Here is a 27,278-nt window from a genome sequence, read left to right on the forward strand (position 1 = left end):
TATATATGCACGCGAAGCTCCGCCTTCCGGAGAACCCTTCCGGCGTTTTGCTGTCGCTTCCCGCGCTCTCGCAGCCTCTGGGTCCGCTTGCCGGCGTCGCCGTGCTGCTGCACTAATCACAAGGCAGTCTTAATGAAGGGAAAACGAAGTCCGCACCTCAATACCATATACGACCAATAAAACAATATTCTATATACTGTACACATGTATTGTCACTCATTTGCATGTTCGAGTGGGCAATGTACGTACGGGGGATTCACGGTTACCCGAATGATCCCCCGGTGCTTCGTCCACTCATCATCATTCACTTCGTGGATATGCGGTGTTTTTTTTTTATTCAAAACTGCACCAGAATCGCTGTGTGAGGTGCCTGTAATAAGCCAAAACGCCAATAAGATATCTGGTACGCGCAAAATAGGGTCCGGACAAAGTTTTGCACCAACTCGCAATAAGCCCATCTCCCATTTATCAATCCACTTGAACGGGACTTCCTTTTGCGTAACACTTGGGGGCATCTTGCTGCTGCTGTTGCGAGGTACATTATAAAATGCCTGCCATGGTCTGCCAACCCCCAAAACAAACGCAGTCAATGGACTCATCGTTTTACTAATCCTGTGAACAGATTCTCGTTTTTGGCTTTTTGTTGTCCCATAAAAAACCCTGCACAGAAACACAACCTTCATATGGAAAGAAAGAGTTTTTCTCAAAGTTCACCTTCGGGTCCTCTAATCTCACTGCGTGTAATATCACATATATATGTCGTTTTGATGTTCTGACTCTGTTTTCGAGAACACAAATTTCGCCTATGTATCAATTACAAAATACTCTAAGGGCTTAGAAACTTTCAAAATCTGGAGATGTGTCCCTTAAACCGAATGGAAGCGAATGGAAGCGGACTACATAGCATTGATGCGAGTGGCAGCACGAATGTCAAATCGTTCCCTGCTGCTGCTGCCGCCGCGCTTACTTACTCCAGCGTTTTGACACCGCCTATCCGCGGTCATCGAGTGAGACATGTTCATGTTTATTTTCGTGCGTGCCTGAGACCAAGCTTGTTAATTTAGTTAGTATGCCTATGTTTACGAGTTCGTACGTCCGATAAAACTACTATCAATACCTCGTACAGCTGTCCACTACATTGCTATCGCAATCTATGCTTGGCCTTTCGGGCGAAACAGTGTCTTTTTATTTCTTCTTGGTTTTGCCACCTGTTTGCCAAATGATACAGAACGATACACCGCATGTTTCACGACACTTGAACCAAACTTCAAAGATAGAGTGATATACCTCACAAAAATAAGATCAGTGGCTCAACGTTCACGGTTTTCATGAGTTACACAGACTATTCCTTGATATGTCAGGACTTTAAGTTTTGCATAATTAAACTTACAATCCGTTCTCTACTTATTGATAGCTTTCACGTGACGTCACGCACCCACCTTATCACCGTTTTGGGGCACCAACATGGCGACTACGAGCACTTCAGTCCAATCGATCTTATTGAAAGCTTTCACGTGACGTTACGGACCCAGCTTATCATCGTGTTGGTGCACCAACATGGCGGCTACAATGACGTCAGTGCAAGCCATCTATAGTTCAGGAACGAGGTAAATTTCGGTCTTAATAACGGTCTTCAGGGGCAAGCGGGCTTCGTTCTTTCGAAACATGACTGAGAGCGCTGCCATTCAAAGGCGAAAGAGCGCAACGACGTATTATATACAATCTACTCTCCTTACAACGGACCTTCATATTCCGGGAGAAATGTCCGTTTTAGCCGAAGTTCGTAATATCCCAAACGGGTCACTTCCGAAACTTTGGTCGCGATGTCTAACACCGTTATTGCAAAGAGTGAGTGACGAAAATAAAAAGGAAGTTTCAGTTTCGCTCGTAAGGCGATCCATCGATTTAGATAGCAGATTACTAGACAGCTGTATCGAAGTAAGGATCGACCGTAGTTTTATCGTCCGTATAAAGTTGTAAACATTTGCTTACCAACTATATTCATAATCACGGTGTCATGCGCGCACAAGTAAACATGAGCACATCTCGCTCGATGACCGCAGAAAGTCGCCATCAAAACGCTCCAGTCAGGAAGTGCGGCAGCAGCAGCGATCCAACTAAACGTCCAAAGCATAGCGCATACGAAGCTACCGACACTGAGTGCACTTTGTCCCTTCAAGTTAAGGTCGCTTTCAAGATACGGCACCCACGCGGCTCGGTAGCAGCCGCCGGAGGTGAACGCCCTCTCCCTCTCCTCTCCCCCCCCCCTCGCCACGTGCCTAGCGCTCGAAAGAGACGGCGCGCTTCCGCCCCGCCTTCCTCCGTCGTGCTCGTGTGAGATTGAGCCACGATCGTCGGCTGACCATCGCAAGTCTGTTGTCAGCCTGGGTCGACACGGCAAAAGCGTCGGCTGACCACCGCAAGTCTGTTGTCAGCCTGGGTCGACACGGCAAAAGTACGCCTTATACGCCTGACTTTAAAAAATTGCTGCTAATTTCGTCCGCTGTAGCCAATAGTCCGCTGTAGCGCGGTTCGTTAAAAGAACGTCGTTGCATTACTAAAATAGGAAAAGCAAACCAAGGTTGAATTATGGTCCGTTATATCCGAAAGTCTGTTGTACGCGGGTCCCTAGAAATGAGCGTAGACGACATATATATAGTGGGATTTAATTAGAACCAGCAACCAACGACCAACTGCTTGGGAGACTTGCATTGCTCAATATTACTTCTCATCTTTGTTGCTACTCTTCTTCTTAGGCATTTGTGCTTTCCCCTATTAAACCAGCCTCGAATAGGAGTCTCAAAAATGGTTCTACAAATATGTAATATTCCTTATAGGTGTGTCTCAGCATTCTCGGCACATTTCCCGGACCAGCCTGGAGCCCAGCACAGGGCATAGGCAGCGTTCTGGTCTCGATACAATCGCTGCTCAACGAGCAGCCTTTCTACAACGAGCCAGGTATGGCACAAGGGGAATCGCAGATGGCGTCCCAGGTGTACAACAACAGAGTGCAACACGACACCGTCAGGGTGGCCATCTGCGACGCAGTGGGAGCCTCACTTCAGAACGAACCCCCCCTGCCCGCGAGACCTGGCGGAGGTCATCCTGAAGACGTTCGCCGAGTCGTACGACAAGTACGAGCAGAATGTTCAATCCCCGATCCAGAACAATACTGGCCCGTCATGGGCTCAGTACCTGGGCCTTATGACTGCAACCACGTACCAGTACGATCCACTGTTCACGAGGCTTCAGGAACTCCGCAAGCGGGTGAATGACAAGATTGAAGCTCAAGCCGCTGCTCAAGTCGCTGCTAAGTCCCAGCTGAAGCCACTGATTAGCTGCTGACTGTCCGGAGGGCACGCTCTTGGCTCGCGAAACGAAGCACTCCAAGAATGCAGAAACAAAAATTCCAGTACTTATATAAAGTCATTAAGTTAGGTAAGAACAAATTGCGCAGAAAGCGTACATATGTATCATGTTCGCGAGAACCTTCCGTATAAATTAAATTCAGTTTTCCGTCGACGTTTGCGTTCTATATATAACGTATATACTAGCGCTGCTGATTTCTCCTCATTGGGTAATCACTTTCGAGTAAAAACTAAGGTGTTTTTTTTTTTAATCTGCAGAATGTTGCGTCGGTCAGTCCCAATATAAACAAGTTCACCTTCCGATACAGTTCGGACGTTTGTTTGAAACGTTGGAAATCCTTGTAAACAAGTTAAGGCAACATTACGGCAGTGTACCCATCTAGTCTGCAAAATACACTAACAGTTTCAAATTTTAGGCATAAAAATGGAGTTGGAGGGTAGAAGACGATTTAACAAACAGTGCACTGCCAGAAAATTGCCTGTTCCAGAAGCTTGTACCACTTGCTTCTGAGCTGTTCCACTTTTTATCCCATATTCGTTCTTTCTACACTTATTTCATTTAGCTTTGAATTAGGACAAGCTCAAAACTAGTAACCTTATTCCAGCTTAACTATACCAGGGTTCGGGTGATGCAAAGGAATGCAGATGGTGAGCCTTTGCGCGCAGATCAAGCTGCACATGCGAAAGCACAAAACGCACTCTGGAATCAATGGAAGAGGGACTTGCACTTAAATTGCGGAGGAAAGGCACCGCAGGTGCAGTTATGCTGGAAGTGACAAACATGGTGCCAATGCTGTGCTCAAAACGTCTGGAACATTCACTCCATCATGCTCTGATCTCTTAACGAGAATATGAAAGAGTGGTTACCGACACTACACTTTCGTGGGAAATCTACACGGGGCATCAAAGCGTTAAAATAAATTACAGGCTCAAAAGCTTTGTGTTGCAAAAGTACTGGCATTCGTGGGCGCCTGTTCGGACTTTTACCTGTCAAGACCTAATATAAAGGCCTAACATAAACACTCAGGATTACCATATACTGGGATAAGAAGTATTACCTAAACGCAAGTTTCAGTTGGTAGACGGAAGCCCACTCCTGCAATTCGGGACATCGCCTTTAGTTCACAGCTTTTACACGACGTGGCGTACGGACTTTCAAGATTCAAAATTCGTGGGATGACACACGAAGTTTACTGGACAAAAACAGAGGACATATAATAATAATAATAATAATAATAATAATAATAATAATAATAATAATAATAATAATAATAATAATAATAATAATAATTGGCCGCATATCCGCTTGCTTCGCTGCAAATGACGTCGATACGCCCCTGATACGTAACACCATCTCTTCTTCTCCCTCCCACCCCTCACGTTCTTCCTCTCCTCTCTCACTCCTCCCATATGATGGATGCAATGGAGGTTCTGCTGAATTCAATTCAAATTTCCCGCGTTCGCCCTGCTCTTGCGCCATCTTTTGGGACCTTTGATGACTGTTGGCTTAAGCCGGCTACAGAGCCGCGGCTTTAGTCAGCTTGTTTTTAACGCGTAGCGTCTCTACGACACCATTTCTGATGCGTTGATTTTTCATTTACTAACGTTAAAACCAGTCTCATGTGGTTCTTAATTAAATGAACGCTGCGGATCACGGTTATGTGCATATATTTTGCCTCAAATAGGCCTGCGTTTTCCTTTGCGCTGTATAATGTTGACGTGTATACCCCGTGCCACCAGTGCTAGTAGCTTGGTTGGTTTTGGCCGGGCGGTTGAATCGGTTTTGGTCGGGCGGTGGAATCGAATGACAGACAGACAAAATTTTTCGCGTTTATAGTAGGATACAACTTAAAAAAAACAGCAGTTGGCAACAAAGGCACACGGACCGCGCGGGATTGTTACTCCACCAGCCAATCACAGAAACAGACCAAATTGTTGTCATGCTACCTTTTCAAAATGGCGTCGTCCTTAATACGACTGTACTTGTCGTACGTTCCACGATAATAGACGAGTGAAAACGTATAAATACGCGCTTATAATTTTATTTTTGTGGTTACCGCCTTATTTAGCTAACAGGGAAAGTTTGTACTAATACGAACTATTTGCAGCCTCGCGGAGGAACAGTGGCTGGCGGTTATGAGGGCGCGGGCGAAGCTTCACTGCAGGTTTAAATTGCTTAAGTTGTATCCGACTATAGGTAGCCCAAGAAAGATTATCGTATTTTAAAAAAAGCCGGCAGATCCCACGCCCTGTGGGAATCGATGTTATGCGAAGCAGTGTGCGGGGAGCCTACCAAGTTAACGAAACGACCATGAGAGCACCAAGACGTAGGCGGCTTTTTCATGACCTACATGACACGCATATCATGACATTCACGTTATCAGTCCTCAGGAGTCCCTTTAGCAACGCCTAGGAGACCTTGATATAATCTCGACCGGGTGAGGTGGGTCGTCACCGCAAGAATCAGGAGACGGCGATGAAGGCGGGCATCGTGATGATGAAGAAAATAGAAAAGACTGTATTCACTTCATTGGTACATGGTTTTGACTCTATCCGAGTCTCGAGCGGTTCTGCCTAACACGGGGGGCCAGGACGGCCTTAATTAACCCCTCGTGGTCTTGTGGTAGCCGATGTCTCCTTCGGGGAACTTGTGGAAGTGTCAGTCCTCTGTCGGGTTGTCAAGTTGACGACCTCTTCCCCCTCGGGTAGAGCACTGCACGGGCTCGGGCTTACCCGAAAGCCCGGGCCCGGCCTGGCCCGTAGGCCGCGCCGGGCCGAGTAGAACAGTGTTTTCACGAGCTCTGGCCGGGCTCGGGCACGGCGTGTGCTTTTTGACCCGGGCCCGGGCCGGGCTCGGGTTTTTTGACGCGGGCCCGGGCCGGGCTCGGGCTTTCTGGTGGTGTGCATGTAACGTGCAGCGAGTTATTCTCGGGCGTCTCAACTCTGAAAAACATTATTTTTCGGTCTCGGGCCGGGTTCGGGCCGGTTTCGAGTCGGGTTCGGGACGGGCTCGGGCCTAAGGTAAAGGGGTGGCGGGCCGGGCCGGGCCGGGCCGGACGGGTAACGTAGATTATTTCCGGGCCCGGGCCGGGCCCGGGCCGGGCCCGGGTCTTGCCATAAAAGTTTTGATCGGGCTCGGGCGGGCCGCCCAACGTAAAAACGGGCTCGGGTCGGGCCCGGGCTGAAAAAATCGGCCCGTGCAGTGCTCTACCCTCGGGTCCTCTCCTTTGGTAGCTCGCCTTTGTGTCTGCTCAGGTCGTAGAGGTGTGACGCTTTCTCGGGGATGAAAGGGATTATCTCGTCACGGGAAAAGCGCTCGGGCTTGTTTCCCACATTTGAGAGGTACAGTTTCCAGGAAGATCATAACCGCCTCTTGGGGATGAAGATAATTGCCCCGACACGGGAACGTGCGCGGGTTTGGTTTCTCACAACTGAGATGCAGAGTTCCAAGCCGATCATTACAACCTTAAGGCGAAAGTCTTAGCCATGCTCATGACTATGACTTCAACCATTGACCTTTAGCCTTTTCCTTCACTCAGTACCACATCCGAACCCATTCCATTGGTTTTGGAGTGTTAATCTTTTTTCACTGAGTCATTGCCATTTTTGCTGAGTCATGGTCATGACTATGGCTTCTACCACCATCCTTTAGTGTTTCCTGCACTTGGTATCCATGTCCGAACCCATTTCAGTGGTTTTTGAATGTTAATCTTTTTTTTTCAGAGTCACTGTCATTTTTGCTGAGTCATGCTCATGACTATGACTTCTATTATCATCCTTTAGTGTTTCCTTCACTGAGTACCCACGCCAGAACCAATTTCAGTGGTTTGAGTGTTAATCTTTTTTTTTGCTGAGTCATTGTCATTTTCGCTTAGCCATGCTGATGACTGACTTCTACCATTATCCTTTAGTGTTTCCTTCACTTAGTACTCCCATCAGGACCCATTTAAATGGTTCTTGAGTGTTAATGTTTTTTCGCTACGTCATTGTCATTTTAGGCGGCTGTTTTATGACCTACATGGCACGCATGCCATGACATTTATGTCATGACCTATCATTTAGGTACGTCATACAGTGTTGTCATACTATGCCAATTTTGGTACCTACCAAGTTAACGATACGGCCATGAGAGCACCAAGACGTAGGCAGCTGTTTCATGACCTACATGACACACATGTCATGATATCCATGTCATGACCTATCATTTATGTTCGTCATACACTCTTGTCATAGTTAGCCAATTTTGGTAAATGCCAAGTTAACGATACGACCATGAGAGCACCAAGACGTAGGCGGCTAGATAGATACTGTCAAAGTGGCAAATGTTCGCCAAGAAATGCTTCGCATTTAAAAGCTAGCAACGCCAACAGCTTTCACCGCCGAGCGCGGCTGAACTGGTAACGGCCGCGCGTAGATAACGAGCGGCCAGCTAGTCGCCTGTGAATCAGCAGTTTCGCTGCAATGGACCTCTCCAGAAATTCACGCGCGCCCTCTGTGGCTTGCGCAAGGCACTGTGGGAAGCCGGAGAGCACCGCTGGCGTGTCGTCTGCTCACCTCGTTAGAAGCTCGCGGGCGTGCGGGCGTGCGGGCGGACGAGTGCAGTGATTTTGCAGAAACAGCGCTTTTTTTGTGACTTTGCTTCAAACTTTGCTGACAGAAGAATCGTGCCAAAGCAACATGGATAACAGCCAGCAGGCAGTAAGTGTTGTACGTTCATTGATAATATAATAAGTAGCGATATGTACTAGATAAAGTGCTCGTTCAATAGGAAACTTTAGGCGGCTGCGAGTGCATTTGCGTGCTTTGATCATGTGGTCCCCTACGCTTCGTTTATCGTGCTTCCTGGTGTGCGTATTATTTTCTCATTCGTTTTATTGCAAACCTATGGATGCGTAGATACTTTGTGGCCCGGCAAAACGTTGTACATAAGATGTTGGCGCGCGCTAAACAGAACTATGTTTCGCACGTCACACTGCCACTGCGAAAAGTGCACCGAGGGTTTGAGGCCGACTGTCTTGTGCACATCGAGAAACTAATACGGCTGTATCGAATGGTGCGCGTGTTAACTACTTCTCACGCGCGACGCTGCAAGTAGTAGAGGAACCCATCAACACATGCGCAGGTTGGACGCAATGCGTTGGCGGGTACAGAACGCGTATATCGCAAACGTGTGGCGATAATATATGCCGCTGCATTTCTTGCATTTCGTTCCAAGCAACGTAAAACAAGCGTTTCAGTAACACCCCTTCGAAACTGTGAACAGAACATTTTTACAAGAATTCTGAACCTGATTTATACCGTGTGCAAACAGGAAACAACACATGTTACTGCGGCGTTTTACGTGCGAAAACCGCCTAATGATTATGAGGTGCACCGCAGTGAAGGGCTCAGGAAATTGCGACCACATTGGGTTTTCTAACGTGCACCGACAACGCGCGGTACATGACCTCTAGCGTTTCGCCTACATCGAAATGCGGCCACAGCTCTCTCTCTCTCTCTCTCTCTCTCTCTATATATATATATATATATATATATATATATATATATATATACATACAGGGTGTCCCAGTTAAAATAAGCCAATGTTTTAAAAAAGGACAGAGTGTGCTAGGAGGCTCAAACCAACTGAGTGGTGTTGAGGCACGCGTGTCCTAGTCTGCGTCATTTTATTGCGATAGCAATTATATGGGCACTTGAACCGAATTTCTGCCGTCGGCGTCGCCGTCGCCGTCGCCGTGAGGTTCCCTACAGATAAAATCTTCGCCGCGCGCCGTATGCCCGAGAGGAAGCGTGCGGGGACGCGCGCTATCACGGAGAGCGAACGCACTCAATCTCCCACGCGCAAGCAAGGAAGCAGGAAGCCAGCGCCGGAGGGAGCAAGGGGGGGGGGGCACTTCTCTGCCAACAACCGCGCTCGTCGCTCGCTCGCACCGTCTCTTATCTCCACACGGCATTCGCCGCTCAGTTTCCGTTGAAGCGATAGACCGCACGTACCTTCGCCCGCTGCGGCGTATGCCTGCTGCCAGCGTTTTGACAGTCGTTGTCTGCTGTCATTCAGTGTGATCTCTTCGTGTTTGTGCGCGCTCACACCACGCTTGTTCATTCAGTTCGTAATAGTCGGGCCACATTTTACAACGCACGCTACACACGCAATGCTGCCCGGATCGGCAGTGCACCGCTACAGGTGTGTCCCTTCGCACGCGCTGCCCACGGGAAGCGCTTCTCATCAACACCACCGTTTCACACGCGCCTTCTCGTGGTCGTCGAGTCTCTCTTCATGTCGGTCTACTTACGCCGCAGCACACCTGCTTACTTAATCAGCTCATGCTACCAAAGCCGCTCACCTTACTTCGTATGACATTGCTGTGTTGCTATCGCATTCATTGCTTCGCCCTTAGGGCGAAACTGTGACATTTTTTTTTCATGTTGCAAAGTCAATTAGTATGAACTAATTGCCTAACTTTTTGTATATTGGCTTCACCAAGAAAGTGCCAGTACGAAAGTTGTAGATCACATTTAAAAATGACCTACTGAAGTGTCTGCAACTAAGCACCATTGATGGAGCTTCTTGTAATTGCCTTTAAAGAAAGCCCGCGAAATACAAAAACAAGCGCGTGATAGCCCCACTATTGCAGCGCCCCCAGATGACCGATCAGTAAAGGACATTGTTTGCCTGCCTTTTTTTCGAGACTCACTCGCGTCGATATCGCGATAGGGCGCACAGAGCGAGCGGCGGTGATAAAGGTGTGTCGCGCTTCGACGTGACGTGGCATAAACTTATCATTCTCTACACTTGTGGAATGAAGCCCGAACGCACAAGGCAAGAAAAAAAAAAAGAAGGAACCTCGGGCTTGAGTAAATGTTGACCGCCCAACTGTTTAATCGGGAAGGCAAATGCAATTGTCATGTTCTTTCTTCTTTTCGTCCGCGATCATATCTTACTAGCGATAGTTGCTGGCGCGTACTTTGCGGCCACCGGTAACGCCAAGCCCGTCCCGGAAGCGGATTTCGTTTCTTGATATGCTGATTTCGTTTCTTGATCGGTCGTTTAGGAGCGTTGAAACAGTGGCGCCATCACGCGCTTGTTTTTGTATATCGCCGGCTTTCTTTAAGGGAAATTACAAGAAGCTTCATCAATGGTACTTAGTTGCAAACACATCAGTCGATCAACTTTAAATGTGATCTACAACTTTCGTATTGGCACTTACTTGGTTAAGCCAATATTGAAGAAGTTAGGCAATTAGTTTATACTAATTAATTGACTCTGCAAAACGATAAAAACACCGCAGACTAGGATCGCAATCTATGCCACCATAGGCGCCGACTACGGGGGTGAGGGGGGGGGGGGGCGATTATCTGGCGAATATCTCGGCAACTTTTGGTTTGCAGATGACATTGTCCTATTCAGCAACAATGGGGACGAATTACAGCAAATGACTGAGGGCCTTAACCAAGAAAGTGTAAGAGTGGGGTTGAAGATTATTATGCAGAAGACAAAGATAATGTTCAGTAGCCTGGCAAGGGAACAAGAATTCAGGATCGCCAGTCAGCCTCTAGAGTCTGTAAAGAAGTACGTTTATCTATGTCAATTACTCACAGGGGACCCTGATCACAAGAAAGAAATTTACAGAAGAATAAAATTGGGTGGGAGTGCATACGGCAGGCATTACCAAATCCTGACTGGGAGCTTACCACTGTCGTTGAAAAGAAAAGTGTACAATCATTGCATTCTACCGGTGCTAACATATGGGGCAGAAGCTTGGAGATTAACAAAGAAGCTCGGGAACAAGTTAAGGACCGCACAAAGAGCGATAGAACGAAAATTGTTAGGCCTAACGTTAAGAGACAGGAGGAGAGCGGTGTGGATCAGAGAACAAACGGGGATAGCCGATATTCTAGTTGACATTAAGCGGAAAAAGTGGAGCTGGGCAGGCCATGTAATGCGTAGGATGGATAACCGGTGGACCATTAGGGTTACAGAATGGATACCAAGAGAAGGTAAGCGCAGTCGAGGACGGCAGAAAACTAGGTGGGGTGATGATGTTAAGAAATTCGCAGGCGTAAGTTGGAACCAGCTAGCGCAAGACAGGGGTAGTTGGAGATCACAGGGAGAGGCCTTCGTCCTGCAGTGGACATAAATATAGGCTGCTGCTGATGATTATGATGATGATGATTATGGTGATGATTATGATGATGAAGAGACCCCTAGTATTTTTTTCAACAACGACATCAGGTGAACCTAATATGACGAATGAAAAAAGGAACGATAAATACGAGGGTTTATTAATTATTTGTAAGGCTCCGAATTAAGTGAGGAGCGAGAAAATTTCAGGACAAATAGCAGTGAACATGCCCCGCATTTCTACAAAATCTAAATTTATTTTGTATAACGAGCGTTCTCTCAGGAAATTGGGTAAGACATAGCCGGGAATGGCTGCGTGTCACTTTCAAGCACTTGCTAAATGAGTTCTTCTCTACAAAGGCAGTATTTTATGTACGTGCGTTTAACTTAGTACAAAAACTTTGATAGCGTCTTAGGCATCAGATATAATCTATTATAAAACGCGCTCTACAAGGGCCATCTTGGGCCTTGATCTTAAAAATGCTTTTGATAATGCCAACCACGCAACCATATTGGAAAACATCGAACGAATAGGACTAGGGCAACGGACGTATAACTACATCAAGAGCTTCCTATCAGATAGGAAATCAGTCATCTCCGTCGGAGGGCTCACGTCGCCGAGATCGACATCGAGGAGGCCGGTACGCGGCAAGACTCTGTCATCTTCCCGATGCTGTTCAATCTCGTCTTGATGGGACTCCCCGAAAAACTAAAGCACACAGAGTCCCTCAATCACACAATCTACGCGGACGATATTACTATCTGGGTCCGTGATGGTATCGACGGATCAATATAACTCCAGACCACAATAAACACAGTAGAGGAACACCAAATAGGAACAGGCCTCACATGCTCTGCAGATAAAATCCGAACTTCTTTTATACCGCCCCAGACTTAGGGGCAAGCCTCCCTATGAATACGACAGAAACGAGGCTCATCAGGAAATCAAGCTACACACCAAGAACGGGCGGACTATCCCAATAGTCAACCAGCTCAAGGTGCTGGGTCTAGCAATCGAGAACAAAGGTGCAAACGGGGAAACCATAAGGAAGTTAGACACAAAGGTATCGAACACCATGAGATTAATCAAACGAACTACTAACAAGCGCCAGGGTATGAAGGAAGAAAGTATCATACGTCTCATACAATCATTCGTAATCAGTCAGATCACATACATAGCAGCCTTCCACAATTGGTTTGCAGCTGAAAAGACCAAAATTAACATCCTTATTTTTAAAAGGCATACAAACTAGCACTAGGGATTCCAATCAGTACGAGCATGGATCTCTTTCTAAAGTTAGGACTCCACAACACACTGGATGAACTCAGAAACGCAAAAAAAAAAAAAAAAAACACATCTCAGGCTGAACGACAAACCAAAACGAAAACATGACGGTATATACTACGCAAGCTAGGAATTGATTACCACAATCAATACGGGGAAAAGAGGGCGATAACGAGAGAAATTCGTGACAAACTCCTAGTAACAAATATACCCAAGAACATGCATCCAGTTTACAACAAGGGCAGACGCACGAGTAGAGCAGAGAAAATGATCCATAGCTATGGGTCAGACGACAGAGCAACCTTCGTAGACGCGGCTGAATACCCACACATAAATAGCTACGTGGCAGTAGTCGTAGATCACATCAAAACCCCCTTACAAGCGTGTCAATTAATACCAAACATTCCGAGACAGCAGAGGAGGTAGCCATTGCACTATAATTGGTCTCTGCGAATGCTCAATACATCATTAGCAATTCTCAGGCGGCCATTAGAAACTATACTAGGGTTAGGATCTCTCCTGAGGCGTGGCACATCAGCAGAGTCAGTGAAGGAAAATTGTCCAACGCAGAGAATAACGGCAGGCAATTGCTCTGGTTCCCAGCGCATACGACTCCAGGCATTCCCGCAATCAACCCCAACGAGGTAGCATACCGCGAAGCTCGAGCTCTTACTTGCCGAGCTGAGCAAGGAGGGACATCCATCGGTCAGGAGAACGCGGAGGAGGATATCTGGAGAGAAAAATACGGATTACCAAGATTTAGCGACATTACCAAATTCTATCAAAATCGGAGGCGAATATTACCACCGCCTCACACTTTACTGAACAGAGCTGAGTCCGTTGCTTGAAGGCGATTACAAACAGAAACCTATATGAGTCCCGTGCAATTAAAGACTGTCTACCCCGAGATATACGCGAGCGATATATGCAAGCTATGCAAGTCTGCTAGAGCCACCCTTCAACACATGTTGTATAGATGTAAAATATATCAAGATAAAATGGCAGTCTCCCCGGAAAATCTGCGGGCGGGGTGGTCGGCCGTGCTGCTCAGCTCAAAATTCCAAGACCAACTTTGGGCCGTCCAGCTAGCCATGGAGGCCGTGCGGCAGCCACAGCTCCCGGTGGCCATCTAGGCGGCCCCAGGCCCGGGCGTCCCACTCGCCGGATTTCAACTAAAGTCATGTCACTCACTCGTTCGCCCAAGTTCGCTGAAGTTGATGTGTGTTCACTACGGCACTGGCAATTCATACAGAGTGTTTATGCTAACTCCGTGCCAAGCCTCAAAGGTTCCACGCTTGCGCTACAAAAATACAAGGAACTAATTGTTGTTCACTATCCTCTTAAGCAACTCAAGGTATTCACCACGAGCTTATGTTAGTAACATTAATTAATTAACCCACTGTCAATGCATTGCTTAAGTCGCAAAATCTTCAGTAGATAAATTGTAGAGCCCATTGAGAGAGATTCAAATAATTTCTGTCCGTAATGATAGCTGCTGTCGTTTTATTTTATTTTTTTCGTACTGCACAGAAAACGTACGAGGTTTAAAAGAGTAGCACGTAACTAGGCAGTTGCGCGCAATGACATTAGTGCCCTCATGCATGCTATTAACAAATGATCGATGTTGCGGTGTAGCCGAAAGCATGAATGAACAAGCAAGAATGATAGGCGATGACCACATCCGTCGTATACGATGCATCGCCATCTGCCGCCAAAACCCCGTCGCTCTTTACTCAGTCTGCCAACAGCAAGTACTTTGACAGAGCTGCCACGATTGCCATGCGTTATTCATAAGATATCCCGTGGCTCAACAGTGTAGCAGTCCGGAAAGCAACCAAGGCTACAGACGGATTCGATGCAGCACACAGGCACGGGTTTTATTGACGTTTCCGGCGAGACGAAGCCACTCTATGCGCTCCAGCACTGGTCCAGCGGGACGCACTTCTTGTCAGACTTTCGTCGGTACAAGCCTGGCCGACAGAAACATCCCAGTATCCCTTCCAATGTACAGAGTTCGATGCCGGACGGTCGTCGTGTCGTGACCTTTCTTTCTGGGCAATTAAGCTTGCTGCACCTTCCCACCATTCGGTACATTTCGTCCTTGGGACATGACGGTGCTGCAAGGAAGATGCGAGCGTTTGTGAGGTCGTCTTTTGATCGGGCCCCAAAAGGTGAACGACCTAGAGAAGCAAACATCTCTAACCGAAACGGCAATAGAAAGGGCAACCAAGTGCCGATGCTAACGAAGACAAGGTAAATCGATGGTTCAAACGATTCGCGGATTATGTTTTGCTAATATCTCTGTACTCGGTCTCTTCCTGTGTTATCTTTATGTACATTATTCACTCATTTTGTATCTTATTTGTATTGTATTTAACGTAGAATCAGCAATGCCTTGTCTTCTTTACAGTCGGCATTTGGTTCACCCCTTCTATTTATTTTATTTTTTATTTTTTTGCCAAGAGGCCAGGTAGACCAATCCCGGAGATACTGCATTCTATTGTGCAATGGGGTTAATTTTCGACTATATATATTGGCGCTAATGACGCCCATGTGTTTATTTAGCGTACTTCGTGACTAATTATCGCTTCTTGTCTCGTTGAGACCTACATTTTGATACATTTTGTGACTAGTTACGACGCTCGGGAGGCGCGATACGGACGTTATTTTTTTTTTCTGTAAGTGCTTACAAGATAATCACATCCCGTATGCGCCAAACCCGTGTGAAGTCGCCAAAGCAGACCTTGTCTTCAAAACAAGTTGAAGACGAGCGCACAGGTTGCTCGCGTACTTCCATCTAATAGGTCGCGAGGAGAGCTATGAACGAGAATCCTTTGACGTGGGCTAAAGCTAGTACATATCGAAGTCCAAACAGCACGAAAAAATGAGACGAAAGATGAACAATGACGACAAAGCGTTGAACTGCGTGTGGCGCGTGCAGTATCAAGTTGCTGTGAATACCTGGCTCTACATTGCGAAGAATACGGATGCTCTCCGGAACCGAGTGACACAACCCTTCTAAGAAAGTGGGCAAATCAGAGAGCACGCGCTATCTACGTAGCATACAGGATAGAAAAGGAATGAAAAAAGGCACAGTATGCCTTTTTTGATAAAGTGATACAATTTTCAGATGTTTGTCCAGTGACGTAGTAAGCTCATCTGAGGGTGGCAGCCACATCGAGAGCGATGAATAATGGAGTGAATTTTTTTATGGTTGTGGGCCCATATCCTCGAGGGTTCATAAGTGTTTTGTCATTCTGGCCTTAATAAACGTAGCCTCAGTTAACACTAAAGGTGGTGGGTTCGACTCCCACCAATGGTTGTGGGGGCTCGTAGCCTTTTCGGACCATGGCGTGGTCACGCCAACGCCGGCCTTAATTACCTTCGCCAATGGTGGCGGTGGGTAATTAAGCCCTTTCGAACCATGGCGTGGTCATGCTAACGCTGGTCTTAATAAACGTAGCTTCAGTTAACACTAAAGGTAGTGGGTTCGACTCCCACCAATTGGGGGGGGGGGGGGGGGGGGGGTGAGCGTAGCCTTTTCAGAGCATGGCGTGCTGACGCCAAGGCGGGCCTCAATTACCTTCGCCACTGGTCGTGGTTCTTAGCCTTTTCAGACCCTGGCGGTGTCACACCGACGCTGTATTTTCCGCTTTATGGGGCATGTAATGCTTTCGCATGAAGAAGTGTGGGTCTTACACGTGCAAATAAGGACCATATAAAGCCAGCAGGCAATGCGAAGCTTGTGGATTCGGCCCCCCACAGGCGACAAGTTATATTCTTCATCCACTTTCATTTCCCCCTTCATCCACTTCATCCACTTTAATTTCCATTTTCTACATTTCAGTTTCAACCACAGATAATTAGCTTTATAAAGCCAGTACTTTATATGGTCGGGATCAAAAAAAAAAAATCGAGCCCCTCTGTTTCCCTTCTTCACGAGCAAATAAGGTAATTTACTCGTACTTCTGCTGACAGATGTTTGACAGTGCAAGGTATTGCGGCAGAAGTAATGTGCAGTCTTTTTTTTTTTAAATTGCGCGTCCTGTACTCACCGGCAAGCACTACATTTAGTACGCAGAGTACGAAGATCGCGATAGGCCCAACGTTCATCCTGCTGCGCTGATCCAATCGACGCGACGTCCTGGTTGGTTTCCAGCAACCTGCAGACTCGTTGTGCTTTTCCTAACTCCACAACCTCCTTATTTCTAACGTGTCCTGCTGCAGCAGGACACGTTAGAAATCATTGGCATGCCAATGATTTTAGCCCCAGTTTTCTACACTCGTTAAGGCTGGCATGACACGACATCTCAAAACAATGGAGCCTGTTTAACTGGTTAATGCCCTATTGTTTTTCTTCCCTTTATATTCTACGTTCACGTCTCTATACTCATCATGAAAGTCTCGCCTACGCGTCAAGCAGCTTGCTAGCGTTTATTTCTTGCCGAACGAGGACCGAATATGCGTATGCCAGTTTTTGACCGCATTCTGTCGTTGAACGAGACGAATGGGAGCAGGGACAATACAGAGGCAGTTATCATGACAACTTATGACATTTGCAAGGCGCAGTCGTAAAAAAACAGCAGCGAAAGTTGTTCCAAATCCCGTCGAAGAGCTCGTCCATCTATTAACCTGTGTACCGCGGCGCGTAGAGCTCGATGGCCCTCAGTACTTTCTCACAGTTATTATGCGTCCCTAGGCACGGACGCAGTAGACAATTCGTTAGTAGTTCACCTCTTTGTACGTGGAAGCAGAGATACCTGAATCCCAAACACCTGAAAAATGGAAGCCGAGCACAGGTATATATAAAAAACTGTATCGTAAGCAACTCTGGAGGCAATCTCCACTTGCTAGAATCAATAGTCATGTTCACCGGCAGTTAAGCTATACGCTAAAATGCTATAAATGGCTCTTTTTGTGTGAGCGCAGGCTTCATCATCATCATCATCATCATCATCATCATCATCATCATCAGCCTATTCATGTCCACTGCAGGACGAAGGCCTCTCCCTCTGATCTCCACTTGCCCCTCTCTTGCGCTAGCTGATTACAACTTGCGTCTGCAAATTTCCTAACTTCATAACCCACTAACTTCATCAACCGTAAACGCGGAAAAAACAATACATGGATGGAGATGCCACCTTCAATTTCTCGCACCACCTTCTCGTGACGTCACGCATTCTGATGGCCTTTGCTGGGGGTTACTTTACTGTTTATCGATAAACAGCACTTACATTGCCGTCTAAAAATACCAACGACACCGTTTAAAAAGATGAGGCTGGGGCCGCGATTTAGTAGCGATGCCTTTTTGGATGCCTTGTCGCGCATTTTTTTTTTTTTTTTTTTGCACTTCGTAAGTGGTCAGAGTGACGCTCCAACGTCATTATTCATTAGGTCAGCCGGCCTTCAACGGTGGCTGACAAGCATGTAATAGAATCCAGCGGAAGACATCCTGGTAGAATATAAACAAACTGTACCTCTCAGCCTGGTAATATCTTCGCACATTTCTTCTCATATCATGCATTAACTTCTTAAAGCGTAAACTTTCTTGGCGAGCTCCCCAGCCCTGTCACCAGAAACGTGTAATGCTTTTTTGTATCTACACCAAAATGCGTAATTTGCAAAGTTAATACATTTAATCATTATGATAGTGTAAATGTAGATGATTAATAGTTCTTAAGCGATAATTAAGGAACAATTTAAGGCAAGAAAATAAAATTTTAAGAAATGTCGCAGTTTCGCCTGAAAGGCGAAGCATGAATTGCGATAGCAAATTAGTAGACAGCTATACGGAGTAATGATAGTAGTTTTATCGGCCATATAAACTTGGAAACATTCGCTTACTAACTGAATTAATAAGCACGGTGTCAGCGAGCACAAACAAACACGAACACATCACATGCGATGACCGTGGACACTCGCTGTCAGAACGCTGGCGTGAGCCAGAGCGGCAGCAGCAGCGAGCGAAATGACCTTCGTTCGGTCTATCGCTTCAGCGGGAACGGAGCGGCGAAAGCACAGCGCGCACAAAGGTTGGAGTCGTCTGCAGATCGCTTTCAAGATACAGCGCGCGACCGCGCGTCGCCATAGAGAAAGAGCTGGGCCGACTTGAAATTCAACTATGGCGCGGCCGTTCTCCACTCCCGGTTAGATACACCCTTTGTAACAATTGATTCGTAGCTCCTGCACATGTGGGAAGTGAAGCAAGCCTTGCTCAAGAAATGGCTAACAGCCCGTTACAATCACAAACTCCGAATAAGAATCGCTAAATTGGACTCTCAGAATGCACGAAACGCTATCAAATTAGCGCCACAGCAATGGACTCAGATTTCCGAAAGAGCGCATAATCATCATAGCACTAAAAATACCTGGCAATTGCTCCAGTACCTCCTCGACCCCACCACTACTAGGACGCATAATAACAACCAGATCAATAAACTGCTACATGAACATGCAGCGGACCTGCCGACAATGTTCAGTAACCTGGCTTCCAAACATATGCCCCCTCCTACGCAAATCCCCATGCCCGAGTATGCTGGTGAACCCAATGAGGAACTTTGCAGCCCCATCACAGAAGCGGAGGTTCGACATTCCCTCAACCAAGTGCGAACCACAACGGCACCACGCCTAGACTCTGTGACCAATAAGATGCTTCGTAACCTCGATGAGCAATCCATACGCAAACTCACCAAGTATTACAACCACTGTCTCGAAGAGGGCGAGATATCACAGCAATGGAAAGCAGCCATGGTGATCTTCATTTCCAAGCCGATTAAGCCAATTCACATCGATAAATTCTGTCCCATCTCTCTCACTTCATTCATAGGGAAGATCTTGGAGCACGCAATCCACCTACGCCTCTCCAAATACATCGAAGATAATCACTTGTTCCCCTCGGAAATGACTGGCTTTCGCAAGTCTCTTTCTTGTCAGGCTGTCATGCTAAGGCTCAAACAAGACATTATCAAACTGAGCGACGCACGTGACACAAAAACGTTGCTCGGCCTCGACCTCAAGGAAGCCTTTAATAATGTGTCCCACTTGGCCATTATACGTGAACTTAGCAGTATAAACTACGGAGAGCGAATATACCGCTATATATGCTGCTTCCTCACGAAGCGCACTGCAACGCTCCAATTAGGCAGCGAACAATCCGGTCAAATAAGTTTAGGAAGCACTGCAACGTCCCAAGGGGCAGTACTCTCCCGCTCCTCTTCAATTTGGCTGTGCGACCTTTAGCTTTCACTCTCAAGGAGATTCCTGACTTCCGATTCGCACTGTACGCAGACGATATTACGCTGTGGATGACCGGACGTTCTGACGGGCACATCCAAAACACCCTCCAAGAAGCTATTGACCAGATCGAACAAGTAAGTTACGATTTGAATCTCATGTGCTCCCTTAGAAAATCAGAGCTTCTCCTTCTGCCCCTCACGAGACGCTTCAGTACGTCGCCCACGAATATCCAACTCACAGTTGAAAGGCACTCCATACCCTAGATAGACGGGATAAGGGTGCTAGCACTGTACCTTTAATGCAACCGAGCAAAACAGCGTACCTTCCAAGCATTACAAACAACAGTAAACTCACCAAGTATTACAACCACTGTCTCGAAGAGGGCGAGATATCACAACAATGGAAAGCAGCCATGGTGATCTTCATTTCCAAGCCGATTAAGCCAATTCACATCGATAAATTCTGTCCCATCTCTCTCACTTCATGCATAGGGAAGATCTTGGAGCACGCAATCCACCTACGCCTCTCCAAATACATCGAAGATAATCACTTGTTCCTCTCGGAAGCACTGCAACGTCCCAAGGGGCAGTACTCTCCCCCTCCTCTTCAATTTGGCTGTGCGACCTTTAGCTTTCACTCTCAAGGAGATTCCTGACTTCCGATTCGCACTGTACGCAGACGATATTACGCTGTGGATGACCGGACGTTCTGACGCTACGCCTCATAGGAAGATCTACAATAAACACGGAGGGCTTCGAGAGGAGGAGCTAATTCAGCTCATCCAGGCTTTTGTCCTAAGCAAAATCACCTTCCCATTACCATATCTCTCACTCTCTAGGAAGGAAGCGGTTACTGTAAATTGTTTGATCTGCAAGATACACAAAGTCGCTCCTTGGTGTTCCGATTAGAGAATCCACACAAAGGGTGATGGCCACAGCCACAATTAATACCCTTCAAGAATTAACCGAAGCACATCTATCATCGCAATACCACAGACTCACCCCCACTGAAGCTGGGTATGAGATCCTCAGACAACTTCACTACACTCCACCATTCAACGAGAACAAGCGACATCAACTTTCTCCGAACATACACGGCCAATACCACATCCAACCCCTGTCCAGAAACATGCACCCCGAATTTCACGTCAAACGCCGGAAACTTCCAGCCGAGGCGTTATAACGCAGCTATGGACAGGCAGAAGGAGTCTACTATGTGGGCGCCGCAGCCTATACCACTAAAACATCGTTATGCTCTAGCGATCGTAGACAAGCAGGGCAACACTGTTCATTCGACATCAGTCAAGACCACCTCGGCGGGCGACGCGGAAGAGGCCGCGCTTGCACACGCATCGGGGCTACCTCATTGCGATGTCATCATCAGTGACTCGAAGACTGCTATCCGGAGCTTCAGTAGCGGCTACATTACTAACCTCGCGCACTCTCTACTTGTCGCTCACCCAACAGAAAACTACATCGCTCTCATCTGGACTCCAGCACATCAAGGACTACCAGGCAACGAAATGGCTAATCCCTCAGCTCGAGGATGCACGGACCGAGTGGCCGCAAATGTGGGCCTTCATCTAGACCCCAAGTGACTCCCAACAACACACCAATAAAAACACGCTCATCACATTCCATGAGATTTGCCCACATTACAAACACCAAAGCCTAACGTATCCACCTCTCTCTGTGTCTGCACGCGCCAGAGAGAAATATTGTGGCGCCAACTACAAACTCGCACTTTTCTTACCACGTGAACTTTGCACTTATTCTTTCCCGTCACATACCCTACACCCAAGTGTCGCTTCTGCCCTGTCCAGACAGAAGATCTCTCCCATATATCATGTGGCAATGCCCCATGAAATCCCACCCGCACCCTCAAACCATTAATTAGTAGCGAGGAGCTCTGGGAGACTGCCCAGAACAGCTCCGATCCCACCCTACAGGACCGAGTCCTGATGTGGGCTGAGGAGGTAGCGGAGGCCTACCACGACTGGTAGGCAGACGTCTAGCCACATAAGGTGGTGGGACTGGATCACATAGACCTCCCTCTCTCCCCCCCCCCCGGCCCCTCCCCTTGTTTTCAAAAAGGAAATCAAAGTTCATTCATTCATTCATTCATTCATTCATTCATTCATTCATTCACTTATCTTTTGTCGTCGTAACGGGGAGGCCGCGTTTATGGCGGCATGAGCCATTGCTTAAGGGGGTAAGAGCCATTCATTGTCTTACGTAATGGACAGATTTAATTTTTAAGCATCTCAAGCGGCAATGGCGGGCGAATGCGGCGAACTACGCCGCCGAGCAAACTCGAGACATCGAACGCAAGCAACAACCGCGGACTGCGGACATACCGTCAGTGACGTCGTTCTCTCCGTCGCAGCCGAATGTGTGTGTGAGAACAGAAGACTCGGAACAAGCAAACATTTTTATTCGTCGGGCAACTAAGATGATGATGATGATGATGTACCTCTGCAACTAAGCTGATGTTGCGGCCATGATGTCGAGCTTTTTATTGCGATAGCAATTATATAGACACTTCAACCGGATTTCTGCCGTCGCCGTCGTCGTCGCCGTCGCCGTGAGGTTCCCTATAGATAAAATCTTCGCCGCGCGCCGTATGCCCGAGCGGAAGCGTGCGGGGACGAGCGCTATCACGGAGAGCGAACGCACTCAATCACCCACGCGCAAGCAAGGAAGCGGGAAGCCAGCGCCGGAGGGAGCGCGGGCTTCCCGCGCTCCCTTCTACTTCTACTCTGCCGACAACCGCGCTCGTCGCTCGCTCGCACCGTCTCTTATCTCCACACGGTTCTGACCTTTATGCGCCGTGCATTCGCCGCTCAGTTCCCGTTGAAGCGATAGACCGCACGTACCTTCGCCCGCTGCGGCGTATGGGCTCGCTGCCAGCGTTTTGACAGTCGTTGTCTGCAGTCATTCAGTGTGATCTATTCATGTTTGTTTGTGCGCGCTCACACCACGCTTGTTCATTCAGTTAGTAATAGTCGGGCCACATTTTCCAACGCACGCTACACATGCAATGCTGCCCGGATCGGCAGTGCAGCACTACAGGTGTGTCCCTTCGCACGCGCTGCCCACTGGAAGCGCTTCTCATCAACACCACCGTTTCACACGCGCCTTCTAGTGGTCATCGAGTCTCTCTTCATGTCGGTCTACTTACGCCGCAGCACACCTGCTTACTTAATCAGTTCATGTTTACTACAATTCATATTGCTACCAAAGCTGCTCACCTTACTTCGTATGACATTGCTGTGTTGCTATCGCATTCATTGCTTCACCCTTAGGGCGAAACTGTGACATTTTCTTCTTTCGCGGACGCGAAGCACACTGTCCACTACACGCAAACGTGTAGAGCTCGGCAGTTTGAAGAGCCAACACTCTGTAAGCGCTTTCTTTCAACATCACTCTAAGTCGTTGCAGAGCCGATTTTGAGTCACTGGAGACTGTCCATACTTGAGGAGGATGTCGCGAAATATATTGAACGGCCTCTCTGATTGCCACTAGCTCCGTAGATGTTGTAGTCGTCTTGTTACACAGACGAAACCGGCGAATGACTTGATGCGCAGGCATGACGAAAGCCGCACCAGACACATACGTCTGTATACACATTCACCGAGGAGCCATATTCTTTCGACATATGTTCAAGTGTTAAATGTCTGAGGCCGACGGTAGGTATTCGCGATTTTTTAGAAATTCCGGGAATAGATAGACGTACCCGTATTTTGGACATTACCCATGGGGGCATATGTGGAAGGTCAGCAGGGGCAAAGTATGATGGTATGGCAGATTCTTGGCATTTAATGGCTCTTGAAAAAGTGGAGTCCGGCACTATGTCGGGAAGTGTCGATAAGGGGTGGCATCCATGACGGCACAGCAGTCGCTGGAATACTCGAAGAGGTTCGCATCGTAGATAGACGCGAGCCTCCTCGTGACGCGAGCCTCCTCAATTGTTCCGTAGGTTGAGGTGCAACGTGGAACACGACATGTTTTCAGCATCTGTGTCTGGGCACTTTCCAGCGTACGCAAACATGGCCGGCTCATACTTGATAAAACTGGCAGGCTATACCGAATGTAGCCTGGTACAGCCGGAGTAGCGAATGCTCAGATGCACCTCACTTCATACCGGCCAGAAAGCGAAAAACTTGAGCAAGCCCAGTTAATTGTTCCTTTAACATTGCCACATGCTTCGACCATGAAACACCGCGGTCAATGACAACGCCGAGGTATCTGTGGTGGGTCACATATGGGATGGCATTGCCATTGATCATAATTGTATACCAACACATAAGCTTCCGTATGAACGCTATCGCAGCGCACTTATCTGGGGCCAGTTGCAGTCCTTGGCACTGCAGGTAATGAGACGTTAAAGAAATAGCTCGCTGCAATCTTGCACGAATTTGCGGTCGCGTGACTGCGGACGCCCATATGCTTATGTCGTCTGCGTGGGTACTGTTGCGTACTGTATCAGGAATTATTTCTGCAAGGCCAATAAGGGCAACATTGAAGAGAGTCGGGCTGAGCACTCCTCCTCGAGGCACTCCACGGACCACAACGTGTCTTCTCGTTTCGCCATCATTCGTGGACATGAATACTGTACGACCATCTAGGTAATTTTCAATCCACATGTAGAGACGGCCGCCGATGCCCAGGGCATCAAGAATGATGCCCTGGGCATCGTGCAGTACATTACAATCAAATGCAGTACATTGTCATAGGCTCCTTTTATATCTAAAAAAAAAAAAACCGCAGAGAGCTGAGTTTTTTACGCGTTGCCAACAGAAAGGGGAGTCGATGCAAGCGTTTCTCGTCGACATGCAGCGCATATAGCGGACAACTGCAACTTTGGCAGTGCATTAGACCGAATGTTAAAGGATCGGATTATTTGTGGCCTGCGCTCAAATAGCCTGCGCAAGCAGCTACTGACGAAAGAAGGGTTGACGCTAGAAGACGCCGAAGCTATAGCCATTTCAGCGGAAGCAGAGGACAACGATGCAAGAGAGATGAGCGTAGAATTGCCAACGTTGCTAAATGTGCAAGCCCGTCATCGCTCATCTCAAGATAACCACAACTAAAGTCCCTTTATAAGAAAAGTACCGCCTTCCTTTGATCAACGCCGCTTCGCTCTCTCCTGTATCTCGCATTGGACGATGATAGCGCACGCTTTGACTTCTTTATATATATATATATATATATATATATATATATATATATATATATATATATATATATTCCCTTGATCCCTTGAAAAAGGTCGGTCCACCGACCGAAACTGTTGGGAAAATAATAAACCTAAGATAACCGCGAAGTTGTGCTTCTGATTTTCATATATATATATATATATATATATATTTTTATATTTTTTTGCGCCTCAGATCCATGTTGAAAGTACCTCTGCGCAGCCGCAGTCTCCGGCGGCGGCGCGTGCCCGGCCTGAAAGTTTCAACGTGGACTTTCTATGGCCGCTACCGTCGACTTGCTTTCGCAAGCTAACAATAAAGAAAATAGCAAGCGCTTTAGGAGAGGAGACGGCGGAGGAAAGAGTAGATGGCGGTACTTTTTCTATATAGGGACTTTAACCACAACAGAAGTGTAGCGCTGACGCGTGGAAGATGCGGAAGCACGAGGCATGGCGATAACGCCTGCCGCTAGACGAAGGCACGCTGTTTTCGTTGTGGGCAGCGCGGGCACTTGGCTAGGCTGTGCTGTGGCGCTCCGATATCAGACGGGCAGAGTGCGAAACGGGCACAGAGTGTAGAAGCATTGACGGTCATGCAAAGCATGTCAAACCATGACGATAGTAGCGAATTAAGCCAGTGCGGCACACGTTTTAGCCGTAATCTCTCAAAAGAAAAACGGATTGGAGCCACTGTTATGCCAAGTACACACTAGCGGCAAAACGCGCGCGGCGCGCCGCCGGCGGCAAGACGCGCGCCGCGAAAGCAGCCGCGAAACGGGTTTTTCTTGCCGCGGCATGGATCGCTCCTGGACCGATTTTTTGCGGTTTGCCGCGTGCCGCGGATGAAGGAGACCAATGAGAGCGGCCCGCTTCCGTGACGTGCGCGCGGGAAATGGTGCCATGCGGACCCGCCCGACCGCTTGTTTCTCGTTTCGCACTATCATCTGCACGCGTCAGCTCCCGGATAGTTCGAGAAGGGGAGAGGAGTCTAGTCTGTCACGTGATTGCCGCAGCGGCGCGCCGCCGGTGCGGTAATCACAAAATTAAAAAAATTAATCAGGAGCCCTTCACTACGGCGTGCCTCATAATCATAACTGGTTTTGGTACCTAAAATTCCCGAATATACAAGAATTTGTCAATCCACTTGAGCTGGACTTCCTTCTGCGTAAAACGTGAGAGGCATCTTGTTTCTGCTGTTGTGAATTTCATTACAGAATGCCTGCAATGCCCTGCCAACCCCAAGAATAAAGGTAATCAGTGGTAGAGCACTGCACGGGCCTGATTTTTCGGCCCGAGCCCGGCCCGGGCCCGTAATACGAAGCCCGAGCCCGGCCCGGGTCCGGGCGTACATGACCGAGACCAGCCCGGGCCCGGGCGTTCATTACTAAGCTTAGCTAGGGCCCGCGTGGGCATGACCAGGCCCGGCCTGTAAGAAAAAAAAATTTTTTTTTTACTTGCAGATTGTACTGTGTCTGTCAGCCTCTCCTTTTCGAGCTTTAATCAGCTGCAGTATATAAGCAATAAAAGGTCGAAATCTTTGTTTCTCCCACGGGAACATCAGTAATCTGGCCCGTTGCCTGTGCTACTATTTTTCTGGTGGTGCGCATGCACTTACCTTGATTTTTACGATATGGTTCTATGATGTCATTTAGCATGCAAATATACAAGGCGTGTTTCATTTTAGCTGAACCAAATTTTTAAAGATTGCCTGTGGCAGATAGCACAGTTATAATCCTTGATCAGTTTATAAACTACTCGATGAGGCGGCCATTACTTCCACGAGAAATCAAAACGCCTAATTCAAGAATTAACAATATACGCTAATTATTGTTTTAATTAATTATTTTATGGCACATATTTCAATCTGCGAATTATAGCCGAAGAGTTCGCAAGGCGTATCCACTTGGAACGAATTCTCAGGACTAAACCAGTTTCGATATAATAATTTTCAGTGTTCGACGAAATCAATCAATTCAAATCAATTTATTGTCCAGTTTACATGCTGGACCGTCATTTTGGACTAAAAGCTACATATGTAGTTTGACGTGACACAAAAGACCAGGCAAGGCAA

The 27,278-nt window shown here is 47.5% G+C and overlaps 2 protein-coding genes across 7 annotated transcripts in view; one reads left to right on the forward strand and one right to left on the reverse strand.

The window, feature by feature from the left end:
• The window catches only part of LOC119433329 (uncharacterized), an 82,738-nt gene that overhangs the window by 30,498 nt on the left and 24,962 nt on the right, over positions 1-27,278 (forward strand). The window contains exon 8 of one of the 6 annotated variants that reach the window (XM_049658547.1): positions 2,838-3,511. The exons of 4 other annotated variants lie outside the window; for them this stretch is intronic. In XM_049658547.1, coding sequence (XP_049514504.1) covers positions 2,838-3,275 — 438 coding nt within the window. In that variant the 3' untranslated portion in view covers positions 3,276-3,511. Of the gene's footprint in view, positions 1-2,837; positions 3,512-7,936; positions 8,067-27,278 lie in introns of those variants that run through there. One more of the 6 variants, XR_007464241.1, reaches the window with a different exon arrangement.
• Positions 1-27,278, reverse strand: part of LOC119432704 (ubiquitin-conjugating enzyme E2 Z) — a 42,219-nt gene that overhangs the window by 5,780 nt on the left and 9,161 nt on the right. The window lies entirely within an intron of this gene.

This window comes from Dermacentor silvarum, chromosome 11 (genome assembly GCF_013339745.2).
Source record: "Dermacentor silvarum isolate Dsil-2018 chromosome 11, BIME_Dsil_1.4, whole genome shotgun sequence".
NCBI classification, from domain to species: domain Eukaryota; kingdom Metazoa; phylum Arthropoda; class Arachnida; order Ixodida; family Ixodidae; genus Dermacentor; species Dermacentor silvarum.